General features: G+C 33.2%; 2 protein-coding genes across 3 annotated transcripts in view; one reads left to right on the top strand and one right to left on the bottom strand.

Moving 5' to 3' along the window:
- LOC145307261 (uncharacterized) overlaps window positions 1-23,453 on the top strand; it is a 29,701-nt gene extending 6,248 nt beyond the window's left edge. Inside the window, exons 6-17 of the mRNA XM_080149629.1 lie at window positions 2,034-2,132; window positions 2,323-2,424; window positions 3,463-3,555; window positions 6,985-7,083; window positions 7,174-7,272; window positions 7,443-7,541; window positions 7,907-7,960; window positions 8,339-8,401; window positions 22,180-22,236; window positions 22,498-22,548; window positions 23,008-23,054; window positions 23,348-23,453. Of these exons, the coding sequence (XP_080005755.1) occupies window positions 2,034-2,132; window positions 2,323-2,424; window positions 3,463-3,555; window positions 6,985-7,083; window positions 7,174-7,272; window positions 7,443-7,541; window positions 7,907-7,960; window positions 8,339-8,401; window positions 22,180-22,236; window positions 22,498-22,548; window positions 23,008-23,036 (845 nt within the window). The 3' untranslated portion in view covers window positions 23,037-23,054; window positions 23,348-23,453. The remainder of the gene's footprint in view (window positions 1-2,033; window positions 2,133-2,322; window positions 2,425-3,462; window positions 3,556-6,984; window positions 7,084-7,173; window positions 7,273-7,442; window positions 7,542-7,906; window positions 7,961-8,338; window positions 8,402-22,179; window positions 22,237-22,497; window positions 22,549-23,007; window positions 23,055-23,347) is intronic.
- Window positions 1-23,535, bottom strand: part of EndoA (SH3 domain containing GRB2 like, endophilin-A) — a 125,476-nt gene that overhangs the window by 69,263 nt on the left and 32,678 nt on the right. The window lies entirely within an intron of this gene.

Below are 23,535 nucleotides of genomic sequence, written 5' to 3'. Positions count from 1 at the left end.
GATTCTTCAGCAAGAACAATAAGCCAATTGGATTAATGTTATCAAAATTTTTAGTATTTTAGTGAAAAAAATAGATATTTTAGAATTAGGCATTTCTAAATTAGGCATTTAGATAGTTTAAAATTAGGTATTTTTATATTAGCCGTTTTTAAAATTAGGCATTTTTAAAATTAGGTATTTTTAGTTAGGCGTTTTTAAATTAGGCATTTATAAATTAGGTGTTTTTAAATTAGGTGTTTTTAACGTAGGTGTTTTTAATATTAGGTATTTTTAAACTTAGGTGTTTTTAGTTAGGCATTTTTAAATTAGGTGTTTTGTCCCCACTCCAGAAAACTGACTACTATCCTTTAATTATAAAGTTATTAATAAAATTTCTAATATAAAGGGTGTTTAATAAAAACCAATCGCTTTACTCTTTTCAATATAAACCTTACAGTTTTAGTCAAAAACTAACAAAAAATGACAAATCATGTCCAAGCAATGACAATGAGAAAGCACTATTGAATTTTGATTTCTACTCACCTCTCCTGAGCACTACAGCTCGAGTCCTAGCCCTTGTGTAGAATTTTTCCTTACATGGAGATTAAAAATCAACAAATCGTCTTAAGTACTTAAAATCTTGTAGACAGACCCCATTATGTTAAGAATTTTTGATGTAGCATGTAAAGACCTTTCTATAGACATCTTAACCAGGTTTATAACTCAATCCTAGCCAAATTGGCATTAAAAAGACAGACCCATCAAACATTTAGACATGACGGGTCTCTACAGTTCTTGATGTGTGACAGATCTTTCTTTTTGATGTTAAAATGGCTAAGATTGTGTTAGAAACCTGATTAAGGTGTCTATAGAAAGATATTGACATGCCCCATCAAAAATTCTCAACATTATGGGGTCTATCTACAAGATTTTAAGTACTTAAGACGGTTTGTTCTTTTTTTTTAAAGACAGAGCAGTCATGTCTCAATGTTTGATGGGTCTGTCTTTTGGATGCCAAATTGGTTAGGATTGGGTCAGAAATCTGATTAAGGCGTCTATAGAAAGGTCTATATAAGCCCCATTAAAAACTCTAAACATTATGGGGTCTATCTGCAAGATTTCAAGTACTTTAGACAGTTTATTCTTTTTAAAATAAGACAAAACTGCCTTAATTTGTAATAAAATATGCACTCTATAAGTAGAGAAAAATTTTCCACAAGGGCTAGGACTTGAACTGTAGTGCTCAGGAGAGGCGAGTAGAACTCAAAATTCAATAGTGTTATCTCATTGTCAGTGCTTGGACATGATTCTAGTCATTTTTTTGTTAGTTTTTGACCAAAACTGTAGGATTTATATTGAAAAGAGTGAAGCGATTGGTTTTTTTTAAACACCCTTTATTTATATTATTATTTATATATAATTTATGCTCATAAAAACATCATTCTTTTTATTTATAAACCAACTGAATAATGTTTTACATTTTAACATGAAACACTGTGTATTGAAATAAAAAATTTATGTCTAATTAAACTGTGTTGATCACTCTATGATATATATATATATTACCCTGTCCCGTTTTAGAAAAATTTTTGCCCCCAGCCATAATATTGTTGATTTATGCAAAATAATGATCCATGTAAAGTTTTCAAAATTTGTAAAAAGACCTGTAAAAAGCTCTTGTACCATCTCAATTTTAAAGATTTTTACAAAATTTCAATTCTAGTGTGTCGATATAAACCTGAAATAAAGGTGCAGCAAGTAATTTTCCAAAGTAAAAATTGCCAAATCGCATACACGATTATAACTTGCTGCACCTTTGTCCTTCATATGTTATAATTGAGACTGCCCCCATATTTTTGGGTAAATTTCAGGTTTATATCGCAACACGAAAATTGAAATTTTGTAAAAATCTTTAAAATTGAGATGGTACAAAGGCATTACAGAAAAACTATTTTGCATGGGTCATTATTTTGCATAAATCAACCATATTATGGCTGGGGGCAAAAATTTTAACAAAATTTTTTCTAAAACGGGACGGGGTAATATTTATTTAGGAGATACCAGTCTTATTTATGCAACATTGAAAGAAAACACAGATATTATAAAGATACTTATAGAACATGGAGCTGATGTCAACCATAAAGATAATAATGGTTAGTTACATAATACTGTTATACTATATTTGTAGATTTTTACCTTTAGTATATTCTTTAAAATTATTTCTATCATTTTATCTATCTATTTATTCATCTATTTATGCATTTATCTACCTGTCTATATTCATATCTCTCTGTGTAAATATAACTAGACTCAAATTTAATATAATGTGTCTAATATATCCAGGAATGACCAGTCTTATGTATGCAGCAAATTCAGGATACATGGATGTGGTAAAGTTACTTCTAGAACACGGAGCTGAAGTTAACAATAAACAAGATATAACTGGTTAGTTATAAAATATTATTAAATATTTATATTTTTAATATATCTTATCTAGCTATCTTTACTCCACAATATATATTGCTCATTATTTACGAAAAAAAACATTTTTCTGCATAAGGTCTCAGATTTTGATAAAAACTTCCAGTCCCCTTCATTTGGTCATAAAACTAAGGGCTTGATGAATTTTAACCTTTTAAATCCATTTAAAGTCCGATTTTTCGCGCATTTTCTCACTGTGGTGTTTTCCCAATGAAAAAAGGCATTTTTTCTTGATTTTCAAGTTTAAAATTTTTACATTAATTTTCAATTTACAGGAGAATATATCAGAAGTGTTTTTATGGGGACAGTCCCCATGAAAACACTTCTGATATATTCTCCTTAAGACTACCTGTTCAGGGATACATCAATTACTAAAATCAGTCAATAAATAAGGAAATTATGCTCCAAAACATGAATATCCCTGTTATAAGGTTTCCCCTCTGGTATACTGGATTTACTTGATTTACCTCACTCAACTTTCTGGCGTGTTGTACAGTGAAAAAACAACCCCCCCCCCTTATTTTTTATTTTCTTCAAAATTAAGGGGGGGGGGGGTTAATTCTTTGCCTTGCCTTGCTTTTTTCCTCCTTGCCGTTTTCCAGACATTAAAAAACTACCCCCCCCCCCCCTTATTTTTGATTTTTGTCAAAACTAAGCGGGGGGGGGGGATTTTCGGTGCTCCGGTCTTACATGTAAGCAAGCACCAACTAATTTTGCCCATTTCTCGCCTTGAATCGGGCAAATTAAATGGATTAAAAGGGTTAAAAATCATCCAGCCCTTGGTTTTATGACCAAATGAAGGGGACTGACTGGAAGTTTTTATCAAAATCTGAGACCTTATGCAGAAAAATGTTTTTTTTTTTTGTAAATAATGAGCCATATAGTATGTTTTTATCAATCTACCTATTTGTCTATATACATCTATACCCCTCTCTCTGTGTTTATAACTTTACACTGAACTATTGAATCTATAAAGTATCAAATATGTGTATTTAAATCTAGGAAGGACCAGTCTTATGTATGCAGCAGATATCACAGATATAGTGAAGATGCTTCTAGAACATGGAGCTGAAGTCAACACTAAAGATAAAGATGGTTAGTTATAAAATATTATTAAATATTTATATTTTAATATATCTCATCTATCTTTACCCCACAATATATATAGAATTTATCTATCAATTTTCCCATTTGCCTATATACATCTATACCCCTCTCTCTGTGTTTTTAACTTTACTATGAACTATGCATGGTGATTCAAAAAAATTAATATATGTCCTTGTTCTCTGTAAAAAAGTACATGTACAACCTGTGGATTCTGGAGGGTTGTATCAGCCTTACTGCCGGTCGGGGGTCAGCAAGCAGCTCCAGGTGTAGGACGTCACCAGGTAGATTTCCCCATATTTAGTGGACAGCTTGACATTTTTCATCTTTTAAATAGAAAATGTTCTTCATGAACTTTCACAAAACTAAAATAAAAGAGAATATTTTAGGTTTAGAAAGATAAATTAAAAATATATAAAAAAAGAATGACTGGATTCATTACTTAAATTTCTCGGACCTTATAAAATAACATTATTACAAAAAACATGATTTACCTCTGGGGGTATATTATAGAGCCTGGGGTGGTAATTGGAACTCAAACTCTCACTGCGCTCGATTTATGACAGAAAAGGTATTAAGGGCTGCTAGGCCAACAATATTCAGGATAAAATCAGAATAACAGCACAATATTGTTAACAACACAAAGTTCTTAGTGTTCCAATAATCTATCACAGCAACAGTAGGTACAATTTTTCTAAATATAATACTTTATTGCTGGGGCCTTATTTTTTCTTCACTATTTTTTAACAATTTCTTTTTTAATAAATGTCTGTTTTACAAAAGTATACCTATTAATTATTAGGGCTTTGATCACTTTGAGCAGCTTAACAGTTTATACAATCATTCTAAAAAAAATAAAATTTTTTTTACATATGAAGGATTGAATTAAAAATTAAGTTTTAAATTGATTTTTGTAACAAAATCTTACTTTGCTTTGAATTCTCCTTGTTTAGAAACGAGGTGGCTTGGAGCTTAAAAAGTCTTGATGTTTTGTTAAATCTTTCTGAAATGGATTTATTTTTTTTATAAAAAATTTAAAAAAAATCTTTTTAAAATTAAAATAATTTTACATGGGTGATGGTTGGCTTCTTGATATTGTTAAGCCTTTTCCTATATTCTCTACAAGAAAAATATAAGCCTATCCTACATTTTAGGTAACCCATATAGTTTGATGGAAAAAGTTGGTTCAGTTTTAAGGAAACCCAAAATTAAGATAGAGTAAGCATTGCCTCTGAGTTAGGGTGTACCTTCCTAATTCAAAGACTCTATTAGGTTAAGTTTAGTTCCTATTAATCTGCCACATTAAAAGAATCTTAGCCTAAAATCTCATTTAAAAGCCCAGGTTGTTTTCCCAATGTATATGATGGCAATGACAAATATACTTCCTCTTAATAATAAAAATTAAATTTTGTAAGAACAATTATCCAAATTTATTTTAACAAGTTTATGAGTCATGATAATACAAAATAGACAAGTAAAAAATATATTCCATAGATTAGAATAAAATAATTAGAAGTCAACATAAAGTAAGACTTGGCTTTTATTATTTTACATCCTAACAAAAAAAACTAACTCAGAGGTGCAAAGCATCTCTAGAAGTTAGACCAGATTGGGACTTTAGCTAAAAACAAAATAGTGTAGAAAATATGTATCTAAAAAGGGCAAAAGTTAAATAGAATAGTTTTTACTAAGTACGTTTTTTTATTTTAATTTCTAATTCTACAAAAAAAGCCTGAGTCCTTTGTATCAAGTACCAAAGAGGTACCAAGTATTTTATATTACAATTATAAATAATCATCATTCTAGCTAAACTTGTTAACAAAATTTAAGAGACATTTATTTTAAAGTTACTACCAAAGGTATATAAAAAACTTAGAAAGAAGAAATATATTGAAGATAAAACAGAGAGCTTAGTTAAATGAAAATCTAAAAGTTTACCTTTATTGCTAAGTTGTTTAACCCATGACTGTATGAAAAAAACTAGTACAATATCTAACTTGTCTGCTCTTTATATACCCGTGGAAATGCAAAATCGTTTTCTGTGCTTTTGTATAAAGGGTTGTTTTTTCATAAGGGGTTGAAACGTTTGTCTACTTATATATATATATATATAGCGATGACTCATCCAAAAGTACGTATATTCTATTTTGCATTCTCTTTTTGGAGTTATATTAGACTTGCTAACATTAGGAAAGTTAAAATGAATAGTAATGTAAGGATTAATCATATTTTTAAAACTTTGTTATTTTTCTTTTCTGTAACATTTTTTCTTGCTTCTATTTTTCTTATTTCTTCTATGGTGTGTGTTAATCCAATTGTCCAGTATGTAGTTGTTTTCTACCTGAAAAATTTATTCTTGTTATGTATTTTTACAGTACTCAATTGTAACTCTATTGCTCGCTTTTTATTCCTGTCATCGTAAATATAGTGTATGCCTGTATAGACTTGTTCTCCCCCTTTTTTTTTATGCGTAGCTATTCTACAATTTTTTTTGTCAGTTCGACTATTTATGCCTTGAAAAATCGGCATAACAATATTAGTACATTTAACCAGGCTTGGCGGTCGGCGGGAAAACGGCGGCGGATCTTTATGAAATTTGAATACGTTATGAAGACATGTAAGAAAAGCTTAAGAAAAGTTTAAAATTTGAAGTCTCTAAGTAAAAAATTGCGGACACAGAAGCCTTTTAAAGATTTCTGGAGACCTTGAGGATCAGAACCTGGAGGATCATACCTGGAACCTGAAAGTGACTTGAACACCTGTATTTCATATAAGGATGTACTACTAGAGGATATTTTAGTATTTTGGTATGATAAAATGCTTTGTTTCAGTCAAAAAAAAAATTTCTCTTTACCTTGATGACCCTGCCAGGTTTGCTGGCATCCTGTGCCCGCCAGGATGGAGATATTCAAAAAATTTTAACTCTCAATTTTGTGTCATACCCATACTTAAAAAGTCACGCAGTTTGGGCTCTTTATCTTTCACACACAGAAAATGAGATAGAAAAAACCGCCCCCCCCCCCCCGACCGTTAAGGGTTAAGTATACAAAAAGAAAAACTGAATATTTGTTTTCAATGAAGGAATTTTAAATGATTTTTTTGGGAAATTGGTAAAATATTTTTTTTTGTCCGTGTTAAGATGTAAATAAATTTTTAAAAACCAACCTTAAAGCACAAAATTCAACCAGAAAAAAAGCATCATAAGCACCTTTTGAAATATTTATGCTCTAAAATAAACGAATATTTTCAGAGATATTAAAAAGACCTTTTCTAAGTTTTATGTATTTATTTACAGAGAACAAGGATGTATAATTATTTTTCTGTATTCCTTCTGGTTTTATCAGAAAATCGGAAAACTCAGTTTATTCTGAATCACGCTGTAGAATCTATAAAGTATCAAATATATGTATTTATATCTAGGAGAGACCAGTCTTATGGTTGCAGCAGAGAACAGAAACACAGATACAGTAAAGATTCTTCTAGAACATGGAGCTGATATCAACACTAAAGATAATTCTGGTATCTTACTTACTTTCTTGCTGCTTTACATTCTGAATGGAACATAAGCCGGTACATCTATAAATTATTATCTAATATATTTATTTCTAGGAAGAACCAGTCTTATGGATGCAGCATATTGGGGATACACAGATATAGTGAAGATACTTCTAAAACATGGCGCTGATGTCAACACTAAAAATAATTTTGGTTAGTTACAAAATATTATTAAATATCTATATTTTTCTATCTTTACTCCACAATATATATAGAATGTTTCTATCAATCTACCTATTTGTCTATCTACATCTATACCCCACTCTCTATAACTTTACTATTAACTATAGAATATATATTGTACCTAATATGATTATATCTAGGAAAGACCAGTCTTATGTTAGCAGTAGAGAGTGAAAACACAGAAATAGTGAAGATACTTGTAGAACATGGAGCTGAAGTCAACACTAAAGATAATGGTGGTTAGTTAAATTATTTTCTAGGACTATCTATCTACATATATACCTAAACATCTGATTATAGGGCTTTCCATCTATCAACTCATCTAAAAATCTCTAAACATATCTCCCTATGTATATGACTATACACAATAATACTTTTATTTTACTTATATATTCATTATCAAAACTGGTAGCACTGGTAACTTTTACCTGATATGTAATTTTAATAGTTTATGTCAAATATACAGCACTGTAGGCCATGGCTGACTTATTAGCAACAACAAAAACTCACCAAGACCACATAACTGTGGTTTATAAAACTACACAAAATTTAATTTGATGTGATGGTAATATTCTGTTCATTAATTAAGCAACAAATATTATAGGTAATACAGCGCTTGATTATGCTCTTCAAGAAGAATCTTACTCTGAAGATTATGGTATGCATATTTTTAAATGTTTAAAGTTATTTATTAAAACATTTATTCTTTCTATTGGTAAGGGAGAATGACATTAAAGTTTTTTATTGGGGGGGGGGGGGGGATAAATATCTGGTCTAAGGTAGTAATTTTTATTTGGGGGAGGGGGGGTTAAATGGTGTTAATGTCACCATGACTACATAAGTATGATACTACTATATACATAACTACATAAAATTTTGATATGCTAATTTTCTGTCTTTTAATTATACAGCGTTGCCACTGGATTTTGCTATTCAAGAAGAATCTTTGTACTCTGAAGATTATAATATGCCTATTTTTTATGTTAAAATAATAGTTATTTCTTGCATCGTATTAATAAATCAATAAATATCATAGGTTATACAACGCTGCCGCTCGATTATGCTCTTCAAGAAGAATCTTTGTACTCTGAAGATTATGGTATAACTATTTTTATATGTTTAAAGTATTTTTATGAAAACATTTATTCTCTATTGGTAAGGGGGTGAGAGGCGCTGATGTTAAAGGTGACGGGTGGGGAAAATCCAAAAATAGAAATGACGCAAATGAGTTTAAAATTTATGCAAATTCTGACCTTAATTTTCATGTTTTTTAAAAAATCCAACATATAATAATAGCTATTAAAACAATTTTCAAGCATAACTTTTATCTTATTAGGATAAAAATTAAATAAGAAAAATATTTTTACCATATGCAATTCCTGATCAAACACTTAATCGAAAAAAAATGCAAGATATAGATTTTATTTTAAGATAACTAGGGGCAACAAGCCCTAGAAGCCTCTAGGTGTTCTTAAGGTGGGAGGGGGATAAGTCAACCACCTGACGTGTAGTAATAGCAAGAATAAACAGCTAAATATTCTAATAAAGTGTATTAATTCAAGACAAGTTAAACATACAATAATAACATTAATTATAATGGCAAGTATTCTTTTTTATGTTCGTGCCGAGTTGCAGAGCAATGACTTGCTCCGAAACGGTTGACACAAGAACTAAAAGCTAATTTACAACATACATACATTGCTCTCAAATCAGGAAGAAAGGGACTATACATCACATTTCTCCCTGGCTTTAACATGCACATGGATTTCGAAACTGTAATATTTCAGATTGAATATAACAATATGTTTGTTACATGTTAATTATCATATATATATTATAAGTAGCATTGAATGCTTATTAAAATAGATAATAATTGATCTGGTATGACACCTGCCATATTTTTTTTTATTTTTTTTTATTTTATCTCCAGATCGTTAAGCACTTCATAATCATTTTTTTTTTATTTTGGTTCCTTAGAACTCTTTTGTGTTTTTTTTATATTCCTTTTTTTCTTTATGTGTTTTTTTTTTCTTTTAAATATCTTTTATAAAAAAAACATTGATTAACATATAATCATTAAAAATGCATTGATTAACATATAATGCATTGATTAACATACAAACATTGGAATGCATTGATTAACATATATTATAAATGCATGATATAAAAAACACTGATTAACATATAACCATCAGATTTAAAACATGGCATCATAAAGCATTAATTTTAAACCTTTTCGAGACTACTACTGCCTCAACAAATATTTAATACATAAAATAAAATAAATATGAATTAATACACAGTAAACTATAATTATTACTTTCTTTTTCCAGACGCTCTGCTTTTCTTGCCAGATTCTTCAATGTCCATAGGCATGGTAGCTTCATCATCATTCACTCCAAGTTTTGCGGTCTCATCACACAAGCCGTCTTGAGGCATCCTTGCCTCAGTATCACCAAGCATATGTAAACATCTTGCAAATCCGCTATTAACCGCAACTGAAATCGAGGTTGCAACGTTATCAGCCTCCTCCTGATTATCCAAAATCTTTTGATGCTTACGACTAACCTCCTCTCCAAATTTATCAAGCATCATCAATATTCCAGGCGTGTGCTCCATCCTCATTTCCTCCATCGCTTGTTCATCAACACGCCATTGCTGACCTGACAATTCAAGGTCCAGACAAACAGGAATGTTCGGATCCAAAGGCTGATCCTGCTGAACACAAACAGGACCCCCAAACCGAGTAACCAACTTGAAATCCCCCTCAAACCACTCATTTACTTTGTGTTCAGGATTAAACTTCCACTCAAGATTGGTTGTCAACAAACTTGTATGAACTTTTCCATCCAACTCCAATCTAAGTTCCTTTACTACATTCTCTAAAGTAGTATCTGGATCACATAACAATATCTGCTTGGCTAGAGTCGGACGGAGACGTTTGCAGCGCATCTGCATTTCCCAGGTTAAAATTCTGGCGTCTACTTTATCGTTCACCAAACTACCTGTATATGTAGCACTCACAAGATTTTCAATTATGTCTCTTTGTCCATCCAATCTAACATAACGTATCTCAGCTGGCATCTCACCACTGGTGATTAAACTCACCGAATTCACGTTAAGGATGCGGGGAATGAAAACCGATAAGTTCATGTATTCATTCACCTGAATAGAGTCAATAAACACTTTAGAACTCAAATCCTGTTCAGACTTTCCTTCAAGCCAATCTTTTTGTAACTCGAACAAAGTTGTAGATGGCATCTGTTTTAGAATAAAGCTGACTTTATTCACAACGTCTTTCCAATGTGCCAGGAGCCGGATAGCTGACACAACCTGCGTTTTCAACCGCACATCAATGCTGTTACCCACCATTCTCAGCACCGTCTGAAGACTCATTCGACCATCTGCAGGTATGACGTCAATTTTTGAAAGTTGATGCCAATCATCTAGTTCCCCCATATGTTTGATTATGGGTAACAATTCTCCCAACGTTTGACAGCTTTTTCTCTCATCTCCATCCAGGTATTCAATCTTGGCAAGCAACACCAAACTTGGTAACATTTCGCAAACAAGCTTAGAGAGAAATATAGTTGCACTCAATTTATTCAAACTAGTTGTCTCATTCCAGGACAACTTTCTGTTTATAGCTTTAGAATGCTCACCAGCCGCCATCAGGTTTAAGTGTCTTGAGTTCTGGCTGGTGAAGATAGGAATCCTGTCCACAGCCCAGTCTATTGAGTTGATGCATCTCCCCATCTCTAACTGCAACGAAAGCATGTTTATTAAGTTCAATTTAAACCTTGGTTCATTATCAATGAGACGAGCTAAATCTGCAAGTGGCATGTCCTCACTGCTCAAAAACACATTCCTCGTCGATCTGCCCACACTCAACGTCGGCAGCTCGACGCGCGACATTACCAACACCAGCCGGGATGCAGAGTTGCTGACCAACGCAGATACCGGTAGACCAGGTTTGACTTGATTTCCTTCATTCGCAGATTGTTTGTGGCGACCATTTTCTTCGTTGCTCAATAACTTTTGATTCATTGTTGCCGCCGTAACCAACCTGCAAAAATACAATATAATTAAATTTCAGCATAAGAATTTAAAATCTAGCATTAAATTCTTCCTCAGTAAATCTTTTTTTATAACACCATGAGCAACAACAATACAAAACTACCAACATGGGAATTATACCCAACAACAACATTAAAACAATCAATACAAACTTAGCAAACAATGGTAGTATATCTGTAAACAAATGTTCTAAACCAAACCAAGAACCTGTAACCTGTTCGAAAAATGACAACTTATGATCAACAAAATCCAAATTAGAAGCTTGTCCATTAAAATCCTCAAAATCCTCTAAGCCCTGATATCTAATAGTCTTATTAAAATCAGCAATAAACACCTTTTCATCACTCAGAAAAATCTTTTGTCCCACGTGTTCAGATTTCTCATTGGCAATGTGAAGAATTTCGAGTCCCTGCCCCTGATTCCCAATGAACAAATTAGCTGTCAACTTCAAAAATACCGGACTTTGCGAACAATTCAACAATTTTATGTCCTCTTCTGTAACAATCATTCTACTATATTCTTGTATCCCAACTGTCTCACCTTTATATTCCACCAACAAATGTCCTACTGCACATCCATAATCCACACCTAACTTTACTGGAATTTCAACCGCTGTACATTTCTCATACTTAGCAATCTCTCCTAGGTATATAATTCTGAACCCATGATGCAACTGTACATTTGATCTAACTTCTGTTTGAGCACATCTAGAAATACTAAAAAATTCCAACATTCTCTCATTCCTTTCTCTACTAGCTAAAAACATAGCATTTAAATCAAACCTGGCCTCCTGTTTTAACAAATCCCCAAAATAACTTCTAACAGCTGCCTTCGGTTCCTCCAAAAACTTGATACCCTCCAATTCTGTTACAAAAATATTAAAATCCAGATGCTGCAAAGTAAGTTTCTCTGTTCCCATAACTTTAACTAAAATATTCCTTTCCAAGTTAGAAACAAAAAGTTGATCATTCCACGTAGTTAAATTGAATGTATCTTGAAAAACTACCTTAAAATTACTGGCCGGTTTTCGTACTACATACGGAAAATAAGGTGAAGTTGATGTTGCCCACAAATGATTTTCTTCAAAGTTCGCCACAATCGTCTTTTTATCATAATCCATAACAACATTTCCCTTGATCAAAACTGGAGTATTTTTTACTAATATATGCAAAGTCCCAATAGCAAAACCTAAGTTGAACCACATGTTATGCGCGTATACTCCCAGTGTCTTGCATTGGATATTTTCACCACCAACATCCCAAAAAGGTGACAATGTTCCATTAACCGTAAAGCTGTGAACAGTTGGCAAATCTATGTTCACTTTGAAACTAATACCATCATGCTGATACTTGCCAGAATGGAAAACCCTCCTACATTCATCCATACTCAACTCTACCTGTTTTTCATGTGGCACGTCTAATACGTGCACATGACTCGCAGTGCCGCAAAACCAGCGCTCCAATTTTAGCCTAACCTCACAACTAATAGCCTCCGACAGTATAAAATCCACAGATCTGACCGGTTCCATCCTATCATGCAAACAGGCAGCTGATCTAAGTTCAACATCACTTATTTGAGAACAATCATAAGCCGCTAACCGTGGATCCTGTGACGTATACATACCACCAACAATAATACAACAATAGGTTTGCATCACAACAACAAATAACAAAATATCCAAATACCTGACTCCTCTATCATCCTTGGATTTCTTCACAGGTATTGGTCCAGAACGTCCAGAACTTTTTGAACTACAGGCGTCAGGTGACCTCTTTCGCATACCACGATCTCCATCTCGTCTATTCCGGTCATGTTTGTCACCACCGCCGCCTCCTCGCTTGTCATCACGCTCCCGACGGCTATCATGGTAATCTCTTCTCCTGCAAATATTATACAAATTATTACAAATATTATTTTTTAATCAATTTTGCGAGGTTCCGAGTTACTACATCTGCTACAGAATAACGTTCTAATCTATCTTCATCCAATTTTTGTAATTGTACTTCATTTGTAGAACCTTTAGGACGACCTTTCACAGGAATAGTTTCAGACATTTTTTGCGATTTTGCATTATCTAATGATCTATCTAATTCATCCTCCTCAACATCCCTACCTTGTTTAACACTTCCCCTTCTCTGCTCCAAGTTTACAATTTTACTTTGAAGTTTTGGAAAAGTGTCCTCTAAAATACTCATTCGAGACTCTAATTCTCTAGCAGATTCCATGTTAATATCCTCTACACCCAAACTGTTGTCAATTAAACTATTTTCAGACGCATAATCTCCATGAAAAACACTATCTTTACTAATAGTAGAATATGTAGAGTGTAACTTAGTTTTGTCAGTTGTATCATTCGTATCTACACTATCTTTACTAATAGTAGAATATGTAGAGTCTAACTTAGTTTTATCAGTTGTATCATTCGTATCTACACTGTCAGAAATATGAGTACTTTCCAAAGTATCACTAAGATCCTCAACTAAATCATCTAAATTTTCATTATCCTGAGATACATTTGACCTTTGCTGTGACAACCCAACACCCAAAAAAGATTTCTCCAAAAAATCTGGTGTTACCTGTCCATCCTTCCGCCTTCCAACCACCTCTGGACTAGCGCCACAACTATTCTCCTCTTCAGAAACGCCTGAACAAGATAAATTTCTTAAAGTATTGGGAAAGTCATAGTTTACTTTCAAGGTATTGTCCACAGAGAAAAACTCATCTGTAATCACTAAGTCAATCTTTTCATCTGGAGTCAAGTCTAGAGTACTCTCAATAACATATATTTTATCCCTTGGCACAATTCTTACCCCTTTATCTTTCAATCTACACTTTTCTAGGGGTTGAACCTCGAACAAACTGTCAGAAATTACTTTTGTCACTAGACACGGACCCACCCATAATGAACAGAGTTTACGAGCTACACCAATCGTTGTGACGTCATAATAAATATAACAATAGGAATTTATAGCTATCGGCCGACCTATCCTTTCTGTATTTTCTACCTGTAAATACTTCTCAGTCCTCTCTTGTCCAGTTCTCCAATTTCTGTCAAGGCACTCCAATAACTCTGAAAAATTCATATGTTTAATTTTCGTGCGGGTTAAAGGATCAAATGCGTCAAGCGGAAGTTTAGGGTTTCTTAGGAACATCTTGAAAAACGGGGAACATCCTAACCTCCGATTAAAAGAAGTGTTCATACAAAATTGTGTAGCTTTAAGTTTATGAGCCCAATCTCCATCTTGAAAACGTAAATCAGTCTTAAGAAACAAATACACCGATTGGTTGTATCTTTCACTAAAGTTCGAATTAGCTGATCTGGGAGGGATAAAAATTTGTTCAATTCCCAACCTTAAACAAACTTCCCTAAAAACTTTCGATTTGAAACTTTGTGCATTGTCAGTCCTGATTCTCTCGCACAATCCCCAAACAGAAAATAAATTAAACTTCAAACATTCAATAATTGTTTCAGCTTTAACATCTTCAATAGCAAACAACCACACATATCTAGTACAACTGTCAACTACTATTAAAATATGCTTACAAATGACTCCATTATATTCACACTCATTCAAAGGACCTATAGCATCTATGGCCAACTCTGCCATAGCCTCCCCAGCCAAAGGAGAAAATTCTATATTATGATTATGTTTTGGTTTTTTACGTCTATTCAAACAAATGACACAATTTGCAACTGCCGCCGCTACATATTTAGACACATAGGGAAAAATGAAGTGACGATTAATCCTGCTCAAAGTCTCCAAATAACCCCTATGTCCCGCTGTAACATCTGCATGGGCTAACAAAAAAACTTTATTGTACATTCCAATAGGTACCACTACCCGTTCTATAAATTGAAATTCCTTCTGGAGCCGCATAGGTGAAGTCAAAATAATTAAACCGTCTTTAAAACTCAAATGTTCAAAAAACCTTAATATTTGTTTACCACGATAAGGCATTTGAGACAATTCTCTGGACGTGGGTTTGACATTATTTACAATGAATTTCCTCACCTCAACTAGAACAGGATCCTTCTCCAGACTACGACTGAATTCTCTCGCCTTCAATCTGGACGCTATTTGACTGGCCGTCTCTGCTCCAATTCCTGCAATAAGACACAATTTAGGATCTTCTAATTGATATACAGTATCCAATATTAACTCTCCTTGTTCGTCCGTCGATAATTTAGATATCCTATCTTTACTATCCTCTAATGCAGTACGTGACAATATATCAACATTAGTATGCATCTTGCCCTGCCTATGTACAACCTCATAACTGAAGGTGGATAAAAAGTTTATCCACCTTATGGTGAGACCAACAAAATATCCGTTCTGCCTCCAAGTAGATAGATGTTTCAGTGCAGCTGAATCAGTTCTCACGATAAACTTCTTGTGTCTCAAATAACATTCAAATCTTTCAACAGCATTCACTAATGCACATAATTCTCCTTTATGCGCTGCATAATTGGCTTCATGAGTTGAACAAACACGTGACCAACACGATATCATTTTCTCTTGACCATTTTGTTTTTGACTTAACACTGCAGACATAGCTGTAGAAGACCAATCTGTATCCAACACAAATGGTTCAGCCTCCATCCTCCAATCCGGAAATGATTTACTTATTTCTTCACAGAACAATTCTCTAGTCTTTGTAAAAGCTTCCATACTTTTTTCATCCCATTCTATTTTACTACTGTTTCTGAATTTGTTCAATGGTGCCGTAATATCAGAAAAATTCTTGAAATATGAACCATAATAATTTATGAAACCAGTAAATCTTTGAATATCTTTACCTGTTTCAGGTACTGGCCAATTCTTAATCTTTTCAATATATGCTTTGTCCATGAATATGCCTTCTTCATTAATAATATGACCCAGAAATTTCACTTCCTCTGCAAACAATGTACATTTTCCAAGATTAATCTTGAGGCCTGCTTCACAAAATGTTCGTAGTAGTGTATTCAGATGCTCCAGATGTTCCTCCACATTCATACTATATACAAGAACATCGTCCAAATAAACTAGGCAAAATGCCCTTAATTCAGGACTCAAATCCATTACTCTATCCATCAATTTTACAAATGCACTTGGGGCATTGGTCAATCCGAACGGTAGCCTCTTGAAGCAATACTGCCGTCCATTAGAACAAAATGCTGTATATTTCCTGGCAGATTCCTTCAAGTGCATTGAGTTATACGCCGAAGTAAGGTCAATAGATGTAAAAATCTTCTTTCCTCCAAGTTTGTCAAATAGCTCACCAATGTTAGGCAAAGGGTAACATATCTTCTCAGTTATCTCATTTAACGAGCGATAGTCCAGGACAAACCTGACTTTCACCTCGTTAGTGTTTCCCACTTTCTTCTTAACAGCAAAGATTCCAGAATTAAATGGTGAATTACATTCTTCTATCACATCTGTTTCCAACCATAAATCAATCTGTTCTTTTAGTTTCTCTGCATGATGAGGATTAAGTCTAATCATTCTATTTTTGAAAGGTTGAGCTCCAGGAACTAACTGAATGTCATACTCCTCCAAAGTACAAGATCCAATATCCGTAGGGTCAATCGATAACGCCTTAAAATTCTTTAAAAACAAACCAACTATTCTTCCTTTTAAAGAGACATTATCTTTTAAAAACGGAACTTTATCCAACTTCAATTTATCTTTAATAAAACGAATCTTCTTTAATGTTGTTGACACATCTTCTTTAACTCTGTTCTCTTGCAGCATCGCTATCTTCTCCGCTAAAAACAGATTTCCAACCAAAGTACCAGCAGGAACAGATTTCTTAACAGTTTCAAAATTCGTAATTTTAGTCATAATTTTACCGTTTTTTCCCACCTCCGTAATTCCTTCATTTATCAACAAGTTATTTCGGCTACAGTAACCTTGTCTAGGAGCTATATAACACAACTGTCCTTCAGGCATATTTCCCTTAGTTGAAACTTCTACCACCACTGTACTTAATGCTGGAATTTCTATTCGATTTTTCAATGAACAAATCCATTTTTGGTCTTGCAACTCAGCTACATTAATCTCAGGTTTCTTAGTTCTTGCCTTCTCCAGTTTCTCCAGAACCGTATGAACCAAATTCTTCACTACAATTTTTCGTTTAGCTACCAAATTCACACTGATTCCATGCATCTCAATCCTGTTGCCATCTTTGGCAAATATCGTCTTCACATGATTTTTGTTCAGCCAATGACTGCCTAGATTCATAGGTACAGTCATGCCAGAAATAACAAAGCAATCTTCTTGAAAACTGTGACCTCCAATCTGAAATTCAACATTTCGAACAACACCATCAATCTTGATGCTGGAACCCTGCACGCCTGTTGCTTTCGAATCCGTCTCTTCAATTATACAATCAAGCTTTCTAGCCAACACTTGAGATATCAGGCAGCCTCGTGCATTGCCGCTGTCAATTAAAGCCAAGATTTCCATGCCACCAATCTTCGTTGGAACGTAGACTTCAGCCGCTCCAGCCGCCATCTCAGAATCTTCATGAAACTTATAAAACAGCTATCTAACCAACACCAGCAGTTATGAGGTTGTAACTATCCAATTTTCTATCAAATAACTATCCAGCTGTTTACAACAAATAACAGAATAACGGAATAAAACAAATCACTCACCGACAAAATTTCATCCACCAACAGAAAACGTCCAAAATATCTCTTAATCCACAATCAACAAAACTTCTCTCCGGCCAACAGAAACGTCCCAAAAATATCTCTTAATCCACAATCAGCAAAACTTCTCTCCGACCAATCTAAAATATTACAAACATTTTAGATGCCAATTAATAGATAAATCACTTTAACTAAGAATTAATATCGGTATTAATATATATATATAACAAATTGTTTACAAAACTAATTTCCGAGCAGCAAATATATATAATATTAATCAAATATTAACAGCATAAACTAAATTCTTAACAACTCACCATCAAATAAATAATGATGACAGTATCTCTCAACCACCACAAATACTCTTCTCGGCCAATCTAAAATAAAATACAATTATTTTAGATGCCATATTTAAATGTTTTCACTGAACAAAATAAACTTGCAACACATTCAATAAAAGAAATTGTATTAAGAAATATAACATGAATCAAAAATCAATCACCAAATTAATCTTTCTAAATACCATAAATTCAATTCTTTTGTAATTCAATAAAATATTACCTAATAAAACTATTATTATTAGATTAACAACTGATCGCCTGCACACTACTTTGATGTATGAAAGTTTTAAAAGTTGAAATTCAACTAACTATATATCTCCATACCTGAGAGCACCTTCCTGCGCAGCTCTGCTTTTCTGCGCAGCTCAACTTTCTGCGCATGGAACGCCCCACGCCTGATAATCATTGCAGCTACCTCTCTACACCACCCCATTTTGCGCATACCAGCTCTGAGAGATAGTGCAAACTTCTTTGCAAATATATTCACTCCCCTTTTCTCCTCAAACAAAAGAGACAGCTCCACCATATATAATTCATATGTGCGCATACCAGCTCTGAGAGATAGTGCAAACTTCTTTGCAAATATGTTCACTCCCCTTTTCTCCTCAAACAAAAGAGACAGCTCCACCATATTTGCGCATACCAACTCCGAGAGACAACCCCTCCCTTCCTTCATAGAGAGAGACCACTCCACGATTATATCTAATGCATTATAACAATTTTGCTTCATGAAATTCTAAGCTTCATAAAAAATTTTGCTGAATCAACATTACTAAATCGCAATATAATTGTTTTAAAATTAAATACTTAAAACCACAATAACTGACTCAACTTTTAAAACAATTTTCCACAATTCATCAAAATTTAATACTTTAAATATCTAATTTCACATTTTTATCAAATTTAATTCAATTTTAAATTCAAATTAATATTCTGTCAATAGCAATTTTACAAAATTGTATTCCTAATTCGTTTTTTTTTTATTTTCACTTTTTTATTATTCTTATCTCTGTTAGACTCCACAACAGTCTGAAACAAAAATGAATTTTTCTAATTTCAACAAAACATAATCAAAAACTAAATTAATTATTTTGATTTCCATTATAACATAATCTCATAATTTCATATACGTTTATAAACAATATGTTATCTTTTCATAATTCAAAATAAACCATCAAAATAAATTATCACAAAATTAGAGTTGCTCCGTTCACTCTTTATCATTAATTTTGTTTTGTTGTTGTTTATTTACAATGCGCATAAATCAAAACAATGCCGCGTAACAAGTAGAAAATGGAATAAGGTTTTAATGATCATAATACATACAAAACATTAATACCATAAAATGTCATCTATAATAGCATTATTTCATGCCTCGACTTCCGCTACAAGATCATCTTCATAATCACGTGCCCCTAAACCATCTACATACGCCACTTCCTTCGTATCCTCCCCTTCATTCACCTCTCCTTCAATTTCACCAACCAATTTCTTTTTATCAATACTATTTTCATTCTTTTTAAAACTCTTTTGCCCCGTCTTATAAGGAACAAAAGGCTTGTTTCCCCACCGCAAAAAGTATTTTCCTTTAGGATTAGGCAACTTTTTATCTCTAATATCAAAACAATCCCTCATCATGTGACCTTTTCTGTTACAATAATAACAAATAAAACCACCTTGAATTGCGCCAATTAAAGGAATAAGTTCAGCTGGTCCGCCAAATTCATCAGCTAAATCAATTTCACATTGATTTATTTCGTATGACAAATTATCTTCATCACTAACCTGATCAATAGTTACAGGATTTGACTTGGAACCAACGCCACCAACCATCGTTTTAGCCAAAGCCATCTGGTTTGTTGTACATCCTCTAGCCATTGACCCTGAAATTTGGTTAAATTGTAGTCCTTTAACAATCAGTTGTGCTTTAACTATTAACTCTGTCCGAAACTTCGTTATCATTCGCACTTGTCCGTCACGCTCCAAATCCAACGCAAATTGACGCATCTGATTAGCCAAAAGTGGAGATAAGATCACATTACACACTTGAGAATAGAAATCCATAAACATATCATCAGTTGGTTTCGGATACGCACGTTTCCAGAAAGATAGTATCTTATCAAAAAATGCATCAATCTTATCATTCTCATGTTGCTTAACACTCAAATACGCATCTTTACACACATTTTTCATGTCGGGTGGTAAAAATGTCTCTCGCATCTTACACAAGTACCCCTTTAATGTTAATCGTCTATTCTCCATATCAGCAGGTTTTAGTGTATAACCACAAGCGGTTCTTACACCCACACACTTCTCAAACAAAATTTCCTTACACACTTGATGATTAGTCATATGATAACGTCTAGTAGTCATCCAAAACCTCTCCAAATAATCATCAAAGAAAATCACATCATCGTCAACCAAAAATTCAGGCGCATTTTTTCTGAACTGATCATCAAGTTTAGCACACGTTTCATTGTACCTATGAACATTCTCCTCCCCCTGCGAAACATACAAAGATCTATCTGGTACATAAACAAGAGATTTACACCAACTAACCTGCGATTCACTCAGTCCAGCTTCAAAAAAATTGAGCGTATTAAAATCCTCCGCTTTAACCTCAGAAAGGGCTGGCCACCACATGAGAACTCCATTGTAGATATTATCCACAGCATCAACCCTAGACAACTCCCAAAGTTTTATGATCTTATCTTCATGATCTTGCATTCCACCAAAAATAGTTCGAGAACCACTAGCAAACAATTTAGGCTTCTCCTCTGATCCTCCAGATCCTCCAGCCGTCCTCTGCCACGGCATAGAGTTATTCAAACTATTCTGCTGATTATTCAAACCATCCTGCTGGTTATTCAAACCATTCTGCTGGTTATTCAAACCATCCTGCTGGTTATTCAAACCATTCTGCTGGTCATTCAAACTATTCTGCTGAGCAATCTTTTCCAGAATTCGCTGCTGGCCAGTCATAAACTCATCCACAACTGTCACATTCTCGGTTTTGATATCATTATCAACACTAGGCACTACCACCTTATCAAGACGATCTTCTAAATCGTCCATCCGAGTAGCCAGTCCAGTAACCGCAGCACTATTAGTATCAACCTTATCCGTCAACTCCTGAACTTTCGCCTCCAGCGGTGCCACTCGACCAGTCAGATTAACCAGCATATCCCCATTGGAATGAATATCACTCTGCAACGAGACCATAAATTCGAACATATACTCCTCCTTCTCCACCGGTGACAACTTCCTGTAATAATCAATGTCCACCTTCATGGCGTCCAAAAATTCCTGAACAAAACCAAAGCAAAGAAATAATACAATTAAAAGAAAATCTGAGCCGTAGGTTCGTACTACACTACTGCGCCAAAATGACGTGTAGTAATAGCAAGAATAAACAGCTAAATATTCTAATAAAGTGTATTAATTCAAGACAAGTTAAACATACAATAATAACATTAATTATAATGGCAAGTATTCACTTTTATGTTCGTGCCGAGTTGCAGAGCAATGACTTGCTCCGAAACGGTTGACACAAGAACTAAAAGCTAATTTACAACATACATACATTGCTCTCAAATCAGGAAGAAAGGGACTATACATCACACACCCTTCTACTTTTTAATTTGAGCTTAAGAAATATTAAAAAAAAAATTGGATCACTTCAGTCACCGATGTTAAAGCTTTTTATTAGTAGACGGGGGGGGGGGGGGATAAATATCTGGACTGAAGGAATGGTTTATATTTGGGGGGGGGGGGATGGTGTTAATGTCATCATGACTACATAACTATCAACAAATATAATAGGTAATACATCGTTGGATTATGCTCTTCAAGAAGAATCTTGGTTCAATGAATATTATGGTAAGCCTATACATTTTTATAGGTTTAAAGTATATCTTTTTAAAACCTTTTTTCTTGTTATTGATAGGGGGCTGAGGGGAAATGAAGTTAAGGCTTCTTATTGGGAGGGGGGTTGGACTGAGGGAATGATTTTTATTTTTTTTTTTGGGGGGGGGGGATAAATGGTGTTAATGTCATTTAGGCTACATAACTATGATACTATAATTTATTGTGCTAATTTTCTGTCAAAAAAACCTCTAGATGAATTTTAAAAATTTCTAGAAGAAAAAGAAGAAAGAAAAAAAGAATTAATAGAAATACTAAGAGAATATGGTGAGCTTTTTTAACTTTTAATATTCATAGTTATATTTTTTTTCAAGGAATTTCTTCTTACCATCACACACAGTCTGCCAGAATTAATTAAAATTTTTTTTTTAAAAGGTTATATAATTTTTGAGGCAATATGTTTTGTAGTTATGATGACCTTTGTATCTGCCCCCAAATATTGTTTTTGCTTATTGGCTATACCTTAACCTAGACTTTACAAATCATATGATAAAGTTATCATATTGAAGTGCAGTCTTGAATTATAAGTAACAGGATCTATATCTGTGTGTATTAAAGGCTCTTGCTAACTGTTGAACCAATATATTTCAATATATCACCCTGCTAAAAAAAATTGCTTACAGAAAAAAATTTCCCCAGAAATTTTTTTGTTCAACTTCCATACCCCGCTTAATATAATATATACACATCCATATAATTTAATTTAATAATGAAATATTTATTCAGGGGCTAAGAAAGGAAGTGAGATTGAGTAAAGTCTTAATTGCAACAAGGTAAAACATTTTATTAAATTAATATAAAAAATAAAGCTACATAAGAGATAGTCATACCTTTGTTCAATTGTGCTTACAAATGTACTTTATTTATTTAATTTATGAAGGATAACTATAGAAATAATATAGAAAGTATTTGATTGACACTCTAAACTCTATATAGAAATATCTATTTGCTACCTTTCTATATGTGATCTTCTATTTATCTTTAATTATATAATTTATCTGTTTATATCATCCAGTATCTGATGTTAATTCTAATCTTACTCAAATTTATATAACCATTATTTCAGAACAGAATTGCTTTGGTTGAAGGATTGATTGATTATTATTATTTATATTATGAATCAATTATGTTAAATGAATATATCATCTTGCTATTAGATTTTTAAATACTATCTACAGCATTTATTTTACAAATATAGTTATATCAATATTATTATTTTCATAAATGGTTACACTTTTAGTTCCTGTAAATAAT

This window comes from Acartia tonsa, chromosome 15 (assembly GCF_053477335.1).
Source record: "Acartia tonsa isolate MP-2025a chromosome 15, ASM5347733v1, whole genome shotgun sequence".
NCBI classification, from domain to species: Eukaryota; Metazoa; Arthropoda; class Copepoda; order Calanoida; family Acartiidae; genus Acartia; species Acartia tonsa.
The sequence above is the reverse complement of the archived record's forward strand: the minus strand, read 5'-3'. Positions and strand labels throughout refer to the sequence as shown.